The sequence below is a fragment of the Palaemon carinicauda genome, chromosome 14 (genome assembly GCF_036898095.1).
Source record: "Palaemon carinicauda isolate YSFRI2023 chromosome 14, ASM3689809v2, whole genome shotgun sequence".
Taxonomy (NCBI): domain Eukaryota; kingdom Metazoa; phylum Arthropoda; class Malacostraca; order Decapoda; family Palaemonidae; genus Palaemon; species Palaemon carinicauda.
In genome coordinates this window covers 119,036,061-119,047,589 of record NC_090738.1, presented here as the reverse complement: position 1 = coordinate 119,047,589, position 11,529 = coordinate 119,036,061, and the positions used below count along the sequence as shown (strand labels likewise).

Below are 11,529 nucleotides of genomic sequence, written 5' to 3'. Positions count from 1 at the left end.
AAGATTTCTTCAAGGGTAAGAGGACGCGTGTATGAATGTAAAAATGGAATTATTGATGTTTCAAGCTCATAAAAGTACTGACTGGAGATAACGGAGAGAAACTGATAAACTATTGAAAGAGTGAAGATTTTGCCTAAGGACACAGTTGAGAGTAAATTTGAGCAATAAAAGCAAGTTTATGACAGTCGAGAGTAAATGTGAGCAGAAAAATAAGGTTCATGCGGGTAAATTATATTCATGAAGATGGTGCAATAAATGAAAATGTGTTGATTCATATAGAAATAAATGATAGTAGGATGAAAGATGGGATAATTAAAGAATAGATGAAGCAAGAAGGGAACAGGAGTGTGTTCAAAAGTCTGGGAAGAGACTTGGAAACCATGGTGGGAATCATGATCAACTCTCCCTCATGAAAGTGAAAACCGAATGTTAAACAAAAACAAAAATGTTAAAGCTATTGAAAGAAATTGTTGAATATATGTTCCATAAGGAGAACTAAAAGTGAGAGAAACATATTGATAAATGGAAGTAGCTAACAATTGAGCTTATGGAGGGGTAGCTTAGTGGATTAATTTGAGAGTTACAGCTGTGGGTACATAGTTTGAGCAGCCCCCACAGCGCAATTGATTTCCCTGCTAACCACGACCATATTACCCTCTCTGAGATGTGGATGATGGGATTTGGGTCATTTTAGGTCTACCTACAAAGACCATTATCAGCCATTACTTGATCCTCCCTGGTCCTAGAGCGGGTGGAGAGGTATTGGGGACCAATCATATATGCTTCTTTAGTCACTAAGAAATTGTACCTTGCCTGTCACTCTCTCTGACTTATTCTCAACCATTGAAATGCTGTATAACGAGATTTCTGAGCTGTTGTGGCCATAAGGAATATATAGGAGGCAATAGGTTAGTCAAAAATTGCATACTTCGTAAGAAAGAGGAAGGAAGAGAAACCTTAGAATGCATCGGATGGATGTTGTGAGGGAATTATTAAAAAGTTAAAAGAATACAGTGTCTTCAAAGTGTATACAAGATCAACACGAATAGCATAATTTGTAAAAGAGGTTTTCCGTGAGATTCCTAGAAGCCTTTTGTATACCCAGTATGTATGGAGTGGTTGATATTGTGGAAATTTTCTAGACCTCGTTCACTCACGATTCAGTAATGAAATATGAATGTTCAAGTAATCATAGTCTTTACCTTACTCTGAGAAAGGGGAGAGTGCATGCACTATCGCTTTTCCAGTCTTTAACCCCACTATCCAAAGCCATCTCTCTCTCTTATATCCTATATATATATATATATATATATATATATATATATACATATATATATATATATATATATATATATAACATATATGTATATATATATATGTATATATATATATATATATATATATATAGAGAGAGAGAGAGAGAGAGAGAGAGAGAGAGAGAGAGAGAGAGAGAGAGAGAGAGAGAGAGATTATATATATATATATATATATATATATATATATATATATATATATATATATATATATATATATATATATATATATATATATGCATATATATGTATGTATGTATGTGTGTATCTATCTGTGAGTATGATCGCGCCCAAGCGTGAAAGTATAAGTCAGAAGAATGCGTGATATCGCGTTAATAAGCAAATAACCACAATATAAAATGACAACAGTTATAATCCTGGCAGATTTCATCTATATGAAGACGGGTACATAGAAGTTGACATTATATATACGGGTCAGAAAACGACCTATATAAACACAATGGGAGGAAATCGGTAGAATTCCGACAACTACTGCATGTACAAATCTTTAGATGTTTTAATAGCAGCAAAACCAATCAGCATAGTGTGTGTGTGTGTGTGTGTGTGTGTTTGTGTGTGTGTGTGTATTTGGATAGCAAGACTTCTTAAGTATCTATTTTAACTTGAATACCAAAATTCACGACAAAATTACCAAAGTAACGTAATCTGGAGTTAAATGGACAATACATAATATTTATGTATCTTCAAATAAACAAACAAGCATCTAAAAAAAATCTTTAAGAAAGCCCAGAGAGAGAGAGAGAGAGAGAGAGAGAGAGAGAGAGAGAGAGAGAGAGAGAGAGAGAGAGAGAGAGAGAGAGAGAGAGAGACGGGGAGGGGACCGTACCCCGGTGATGAAAGAGGAGACGTCCTTTGATCATTTTGGCAGATTAACTACTGGACCGTTCTAAAGAAAATGGAAATGCTACGGTGATATATTTAATTAGCAAAACGCACTGGGAGTCGGTAACGCGATGCAAGCGGAGAAAATTCTATTGAACTATTATTGCGTCCGAGGCCGTAAAGAAAGCAGGCTTTCATCTTGAAAGGTGGGTCCTCGCGAGATCTTTGTCTTTCTAATTTAAGGGGATCTGTGTCTTAGATCAGAGGTTGGCCGATTCCTGGTTCCCGGTTTAGGCCTTCTTGGCTCTACTTCTGAGTTCTTCACTAAAGTGAATAATGAAAGCGTGTGTGTATATAAAGAGCAGGTTCACCTGGCCCACCTTAGTCACTTCCCGACTCAACAGACTACTGGTAACTGTGGTAAGTCCCTTGCATAAGGGAACCAAACTATGGCCACTGAGTGTACCAAACCTGGCCACTGGATTTACAACGGCCAGTTCCTGTCTACAATCGGAGAGATAGTAGCCTGTGGTGCTCAAAACCCTTTGCACGGCCATTGGTGTTCCTTGAATGTGCGCACTCAAATATTGACAACTGAAATAGTGGCAGCATAATACTGGTAGAAACATAAATACAAACTTTTGTGCGAGTGATTGTGTTTCTTGGATTTCTCACATAATTATTTAAAGATATTCAAACATACATATTTACTTCAAAGAAGCTTTGAACTATTCTGCTTTGCTTCTTCCTCATATAGTCTGGAAATATACGGTGCAACTGATGAGTAAAAAAATAACTGTGGCTGAAGAATACCCAATCTTTAGCGGTTTTCAAAATATTTTCCACGTAATGGTCAAAAGAAAATTATTCTTCCTAACTTGGAAAAACACAAACTAAATCAAGAGGCCAGCTTAGAGGTACCGCAAAGCGATTCGACGGACTATACGCCTGGGCACGACGTTGCTTATATTGTAAATTTGCAGCAAAAAAACAATCTCAAAACAGCATTCTATAATTTCGAATTAAATATTGCCAATCTATACCTGTAACGTTTGGCTAATCCATTCAATCAAAAACTTTTTAATTTCGAGATAATAAGAGGGAGCTACTGCTCTCGAGTATTTAGAAGATTGTCCAAATTTTCGCCCGTGTGAATCTTTGTGCGATGTTCACATTCTATTATCAGAATTCGGCAGGACCAGAATCGATACACAATAACTCGGTAAAATCACGAGAGATTAAACCTATAAAGGTAAAACAGCTTTCGTGTTTTCTGCAACGCATAAAAAGTTTTACTTTAATTTAAACCCTTCACTGCAACATATACGAGTAATATACTGTAGAATTTAAAAGATATTTATGTTAGGATGAAAAATTATTAGTTTTAGACTGAAGACAGCAAATGGCCTCTTTTCAGCTTCAGTTTGCTCTAGTAACGTATTAAATAACTTGTATATTCTAAAACCTGTGTTAAAAAATCACATAATTTCTATAATTTGAGACCACCTAATTATCCTTAAATACTGCTACAGAATCAAAGAAAAGATCTTGAGGTGGAATACTAATAAATCAAATAATTCGACACTTTATATAAAGTTAATATAGAATTTACGGAATCCCAGCGAATTTGCATTGCACAAGAGGATTAAATCTTCTCCTGTGAAGAAATGTGCGTTGAATACAATTAAAAGATGCTTATTCCAAGACCGATAACGGCATGATTATAACATATAGAATACTATCGTATTTAATCCTTAGAACCTGAGCTATGTGCTTATCTTTATCAAAAAGAGGTTTTTCCGTAATAAGTCTGAAAATGAAAAATATTTACCTTTCACCTTAAATTATATAACGATAGGAATATAAATAATCTCACTGCAAATGTTTAACAGCATGTATTTGTCCATTCTAATTTCTTTTCACTAACGGATACGGCACAGTATTTTGAATACATTTATAAATGAAAAATTGTAAATCCTTTTTAAAAAGAAAAGCACAATTATCACATTATAAAACATGATTAATATAACTATAGAGAACCAATTCAATAAAACTTCTAATAACTTTAAATTCAAAATGAATGAAGAATATTAAAAAATAATGCTATTAAAATCATATCAGAGCCTTCAATGGTATTAATAATATATGCTTTCTTTTACCCAATTAACAGGTAAACACTGTCACAGCTATAGACCTCAACCATGTGTGACGAAGAGGACGCGGCGACCCTCATTTGCGACAATGGCTCCGGTCTTGTCAAGGCTGGCTTCGCCGGTGATGACGCTCCTCGAGCTGTCTTCCCCTCAATCGTTGGCCGTGCCCGTCACCAGGGTGTGATGGTCGGTATGGGTCAGAAGGACGCCTACGTCGGCGATGAGGCTCAGAGCAAGAGAGGTATCCTCACCCTCAAGTACCCCATCGAACATGGTATCATCACTAACTGGGACGACATGGAGAAGGTCTGGTACCACACCTTTTACAATGAGCTCCGTGTTGCCCCTGAGGAGTGCCCCACCATGCTCACTGAGGCTCCCCTCAACCCAAAGGCCAACCGTGAAAAGATGACTCAAATCATGTTTGAGGCCTTCAGCATGCCAGCCATGTACGTCTGCATCCAGGCTGTGCTCTCCCTCTATGCCTCTGGCCGTACCACTGGGCAAGTATGCGACTCTGGTGATGGTGTCTCACACATGGTGCCTGTGTATGAAGGCTTTGCTTTGCCCCATGCCATCCTCCGTCTTGACTTAGCAGGACGTGATATAACAAATTATCTTGGGAAGATCATGACTGAGCGTGGTTACTCTTTCACCACCACTGCCGAGAGAGAAATTGTTCGTGACATAAAGGAGAAGCTTTGCTACATTGCCCTTGATTTTGAAGGGGAGATGAATACAGCAGCTGCTTCTTCCGCCATTGACAAGTCCTACGAGCTTCCTGACGGTCAGGTCATCACCATCGGCAACGAGCGTTTCCGTGCCCCTGAGTCTCTATTCCAACCTTCTTTCCTCGGCATGGAGGCATCTGGAGTTCATGAGGTCGTCCACACATCTATCATGAGGTGTGACATTGATATCAGAAAAGATCTTTTAGCCAATGTTGTAATGTCCGGTGGCAGCACCATGTATGCTGGCATTGCTGATAGAATGCAGAAGGAAATCACTGCCTTGGCACCATCAACCATTAAAGTCAAGATCATCGCTCCCCCTGAGAGGAAATACTCCGTCTGGATCGGTGGCTCCATCCTCGGTTCTCTGTCCACCTTCCAGGCCTTGTGGGTCACCAAGGAAGAATATGAGGAATCTGGACCAGGAATCGTTCATAGAAAATGCTTCTAAATATCAATACTGATGTGGCAGTATTTTATGACTTAAGGTCTGAATAAATATTTCCTGCATTGGATTATTTTTCTTATTGCACCTCAGCCGTATGTTCCTTATGGTACATAGAAAATAAAACTGTGCCTGCATTTGGAATTCATGAAATAAGGGAAAAAAACATTTATTTCATATTGTCTGATAATCTTACTACAATGTAATCTACCGAGTGTTTTTCAAAGAGTGAAGTATGAACATGACATAGTGGTACATACTGTACTGAGAGGAATAAATATTGTTATCTCTATAATTTCCTACTCACTCTCTCTCTCTCTCTCTCTCTCTCTCTCTCTCTCTCTCTCTCTCTCTCTCTCTCTCTCTCTCTCTCTCTCATGGTTCAGATATCTAAGCTTATGAACCAATAAAAGTTAAGAAGCCTGTAATTTGTGGAACAAGTTGCGTAGAGATCAATATTCTCTAAAAATTTACTCTTACATAACCTCTTAATGAAAGCAAACATACGCGTGTACTATTAGATAAATTTATGTAAGTTTATGTAAATCCATAGATGAAATATTTCATTCCCGGCTTTCGGTCAAGATTTACCGTATAAAGAAATGTACATATAAATTTCCTTATCCAACTACTAGCAAACCCACAAAATCTGTTTTCATATATCTAATTAATATCGCATAAATCCGTCTTAACAGCTGCAACAAATCAAAAACAAACGAAACTTGAAAAAACGGTAAAGCACAAAAAAAAGATAATTTAGCCGTAGACAAGTAAATTCCTCTAGCATTTTTTCGGTGTAGAGAACGGGTTTAACGTTTTCTATACTGTGGGAATTAAAGGTTCTATCATTAAGGGGTCGTACCTAAGCATCATGTCTCATACTTCGACAATGTTGGGGAAACATCTTATCACATTGATTTAATTTTTTACGATAAACACATAATCTCCCCTATATAATACACACAGAACCACACACACACACACACACACACACACACACACACATATATATATATATATATATATATATATATATATATATATATATGTGTGTGTGTGTGTGTGTGTATACATATATATACATACATACATACATATATATATATATACATATATATATATATATATATATATATATATATATATATATATATATATATTAATTTCCGGGCACGTTCAGCTCTCCCTGTCCCTCTTGTACCGGGGGGAGGGAGTAGTCCTACCGTGGTGAGAGAGAGAGGGAGAGAGAGGGGGGGGGCTTGTGAATATGTATATAGCTACTTGAATTTTTAGCCGTCACTCCTGACGGGTTGCATACACTAGTAAAAACAAAATAGTGAAGGCATTCATGGAGAGAGCATTTCAATTAGAAAAAAAAAACCATAACTTACTTAAATGAATTAAATATCAAGCATCAATAAGGTATGATTATCAATGTCCATGAGAAATTTTGAAATTTAAATTACCTTATTATATGTCAGTTGGTGTTTTCACTACATAGCATCTTCATGTATATACATATATATATATATATATATATATATATATATATATATATATAAATTATATATATATATATATATATAAATTATATATATATATATATATATATATAATGTGTGTATATATATATATATATATATATATATATATATATATATATATATATATAAAACATCAGACGAGTTTTTTATTATATAGGGGAGATTAGACAGTCATTTTTCTTAAACGATATTTACATAGTAGTAAACGATATGGGCTACAATTTTCAAAAATATTCCCAAGAACAATAGCCTACTGTACCTTACAAACATTTGAATAAGTGCTAATCTAATTTTCTACATTTATTTTGTTTTTATGTTAATATCACTATTTTTTCTGTATATCAACTTGATTGGTCAAGCATTACGATTACTTTCAAGGGATTAATTTCAAGGGTCGTGTTACTCTCAAATTAATTATATATAGTCATCTTATAGCGTTCCAATGAAAGTATTGAACAGTTAGACTGCATAAAACATGGCCTATTAGAACGTTAAGCATCTTAATTATCTTTTCTAATTAACCTTTATATTTAATTTCAATCATTGAAGGTGAATATCTTCATTACTAAGACTAACTGACCGGTGAAAACAAGAAAAAGAATGAAACCATTCGTATGACATTAACTTCGAAAAAAAGTTGGAAGCATATTTAATAACCATCAGTGAAAAGAAAAGAGGAGATTGGAAAATTTAGAATTCAAATAAAAAGTAAATTTAAACTTTATATAAAAAAAATCACAGAAACAATAATATTCCCACGAAGAGTGACTGATTTCTACTAATGACTAAAAATTAGCAATGGAAAAAGACCACGTAGCAGACAATTTTTACGAATGAGTTCTGGTAAGAGAAGGGGTTACCAGATAAAAAAAATTTAAGGAGGGTATGAAATGAGATCTCAATTCTGTTTATTCATTTTGGGAATGCGCACATCAATTAATGCCATCCACTAAACTTGCATCAACAACCTAAATGCCAACAAGTTTCTTTTTTATATAAGCGCACTTTCCTTGTTCACTGTCGATAGATCTCCCAATAAAACGACATGAACACTTAATGGCTGCCAATCGTTTGGTCAACAATGCCGTTGTTGACAGCAGTCCCTATAAACAAACAAATGTACGCGATCCGTCAAAAATGACGGCTAAATATTCATATAGTTTTCCACAGACACGCACATCGCTCTCATCAGGTTATGGCTACCTTCTCTCCCCTTTGCCCGAGGGACGGGGAGTGACCGAGTAGTTATACATCTGACCGTGACCAAAACAAATATATATATATATATATATATATATATATATATATATATTATATACTGTATATATATACTATATATACTGTGTATATATATATATATATATATATATATATATATATATATACATATATGTATATACAGTAAATATATATATATATATATATATATATATATATATACATATACATATATGTATATACAGTATATATATATACTATATATATATATATATATATATATATATATATATATATATATATATAATCTGACACTTGCTCTTTATTATATAAGGGAGATTAGACAGCTATAGAATCAAATGCTACAGTGCCATTTATTCTAAGATATTTACATAGTAGTAGAGGATAAGAGCTAAATCTTTTTTTAAGTATTCCCCAGAACAATACTATATCTTTCAAATATTTCACTAGGTCTTTTGTTTAATTAAGGTACGAGATTCGGGAGCTAGAAAGTGAAATAAAAAAAAGCTATTACTCAAAAAAAAAAAATATGAGAAGAGTTTAATTGCAGCACATCGTTGGCAAGATAATCATTGAATATATCGAATAAAAAAGTAATTTTTCAGGTGTCTTGTGTCTGCCTTTATATGAATTAGTATAATGAAAAAGTTTTTCCAAGCTGTAGGTAGAGAACATTCTTTCAAACATTTTGTGTCAAGTTCATTGAGTTTTACCACTACGGAATCTCCTTCATCTATTATCAAATTAATTGTTAGGCCATCTTTTCACGCCTTTGATGCTTTATTTACATACATGCATACATACATACCAGTATATATATATATATATATATATATATATATATATATATATATATATATATATATATATTTCCTTTCATAGTAGGGGTGTCTTGACGTAGTGAAATGGTTTGTGTATCCCCACAATCAGCAAAGCTGTACGTCAGGGTCACCCAAACTAGATTGGTTTGCTATAAGCGATCAGACTAGATTCCCACCATCACCAATCCGCAATGGCCAGCGTGGTGCTGAAATGGTGTTGAGGCCTTTATTTATCTATCTATATTTATCTATCTATTTATATATATATATATATATAAATATATATATATATATATATATATATATATATATATATATATATATATATATATATATATATATAGTATGTGCATCCTACTTAAGATAGCGATGCACCGAACTCCTTCTATCAAAGTTTACCCTTTGCGATATTTTCCTTTCCTTTTAACTTCAAAGCTTTATCTAGTGATAATATAAAGTAGAGCATAAAACAAGAATGTTAACTAATTGCTACAAAGATATCTGCCGAGAGAAGTTGTACCTTGAAATCCATTATAAATTATTAAATCAATAATTTATAGTTATTTATCACCATCATTTGTGTAAGTATGAAAATTCTTCAACATTACACACCTTTGAGTCCCATAAAAAGACGAACACCTCAAGAAAACAAAGTAGAATACCTAGAAGGTAACCATAAATACAATCAGTTCAAATGAAAGGAGCCATGAAAATCAATGTAACAAATTCGGAAAGACTTGCACAATTGTACTTAACTGTTACCTATTTCCTTATTTTCTTTTTTTCAAATCGCTGATAACACGACCGATAAAGGAAGCGTCTATCCCTTTAAATAATCATTGCACCTGGTATATCGGATATTCTATGAAATTGTGACCTACAGACTGTACAAGTGGCCTCAATTTTGAGAACATTTACTAATCGGAAGTGCAGTAGAGAAGTGTCTCCCTAAATTACCACTAAAGAAAATTGTCCTCGTTTCTTACCCTCTTAATGGATTCGATATTCTGGAAAACACTTGAACCTGAAGACTTACCTGAAAAGATAACGAGAAATATATTAAAAACTATATAAAAATCCACGATATGATTATATGGTAAACTTTAGTCGGTAAGGTAGAATAAACTCAGAAGAAAGGGGAGGAAAAGGGAAAATCTAAATAAAGCAGCAGAAAGAGAGGGGTAGACTCATCGGCTACTCTAAACCAGTAAATCTCTAAAACTTACATAATTGTACTACTCTGTATATACTAAAATATTATAAATTTATAAAGCAATATTACTCAATCAAAATTTCTTTATATTGGAAACATTTGAAAATTAACATATGGGAAGATAAATTATTACTATACATTACTAAAACATTTGGAATGTTTACTGGTTTTTAAACACTCTATTTCTAAAGAAAGCAAATTAAAAAAAGCCGCAACTGAACCAAATTACATTAAAAATAAATACCAACTCAAACCTAAATAAATGGAAATAAAGGTTACATAGCCAAGGAGAAATTTAGGAAATATTCTACACCTAAGAAAATTTAGAAATTTCCTATTTTGATCGAAAGTATTCTCAGCATGGAAACCAAGAACTTTCTAAACGTTATAAGTTCGTGATCCATTTCATTCAAAATAACTTTTTTAAGGACAATGAATATAGGCTATTCATTTAAGTAATTAACATTCATGGAACTTTAAAAATGCAGAAATCAAACATGCAAAAGATGTGATGAAATTGCTTAAAATTAAGCAAAATACTCAAACAATGATAAAATACAATCTTCCCTCTTTTGACAGACTTTCTTCGGAATCGAGATATCATTTTTTTCATCCACATAAGCCTGGTTTAGATAAGGAAATTTAAATCCTTTCCGTTATGTTTTTAAAAGTTGGAAGAATCACTACACAGTCTGTAAATATTATTTAAAGGTAAAAAGACAGAATAGTGAAATGTTACCATAATCAAGATAAAAGTACCATCAGTCAGGACTTCTAGAAAGGCCCAAGAACTACCAACTGGTATATAAAACTACCAATCTCTTGCTGTATTACATATCCAAAGAAACTAGCAAGAAGTAGGAAGTTACCAAACAAAGATTATGGTTGGTTCGTTTGTTCGTTACAGGTCCTGTTTTGGATGTGTGTGTTGTAAGAAAGTTATCATTTGATAACCCCAGACCATGTAAACAATGAGAACGGATAGTTGAAGTGCCGTTTAAACACTACCTGACACGCTGGACAGATACAGTAAAGAGAGAACCTGACTGAAGAAATTATCGGAAAATCTGTGCGGGTTGAGGAAGCACATCTTGAAAAATAGAGCGGTCGGCCGATTTTCATTGCTCCAACCATTCCTCCACCTCGCAGCAACAACTTCCAGTTCTTTTATCATTATTATTCTTTACACTACAAAAGGATTTTTGCACATTTCTGACTTGCACTTAA

The 11,529-nt window shown here is 33.9% G+C and overlaps 1 protein-coding gene across 2 annotated transcripts; it reads left to right on the top strand.

The window, feature by feature from the left end:
• The first annotated feature begins 2,498 nt into the window (after nucleotides 1–2,498).
• Nucleotides 2,499–5,555, top strand: LOC137653241 (actin-2, muscle-specific-like). 2 transcript variants are annotated; one of them, XM_068386610.1, is made up of 2 exons: nucleotides 2,499–2,576; nucleotides 4,327–5,555. In XM_068386610.1, the coding sequence occupies exon 2, from the start codon at nucleotides 4,358–4,360 to the stop codon at nucleotides 5,489–5,491; it is 1,134 nt and encodes a 377-aa protein (XP_068242711.1). In that variant the 5' UTR covers nucleotides 2,499–2,576; nucleotides 4,327–4,357; the 3' UTR covers nucleotides 5,492–5,555. The 2 variants fall into 2 exon arrangements, with proteins under 2 accessions (XP_068242711.1, XP_068242712.1); XM_068386611.1 differs by lacking the exon at nucleotides 2,499–2,576 and adding an exon at nucleotides 2,753–2,775.
• The last annotated feature ends 5,974 nt before the right edge of the window (nucleotides 5,556–11,529 follow it).

Excerpts from the sequence above, each read along its gene's own strand:
- LOC137653241 (XM_068386610.1), top strand. The coding sequence starts at position 4,358 with ATGTGTGACGAAGAGGACGCGGCGACCCTCATTTGCGACAATGGCTCC.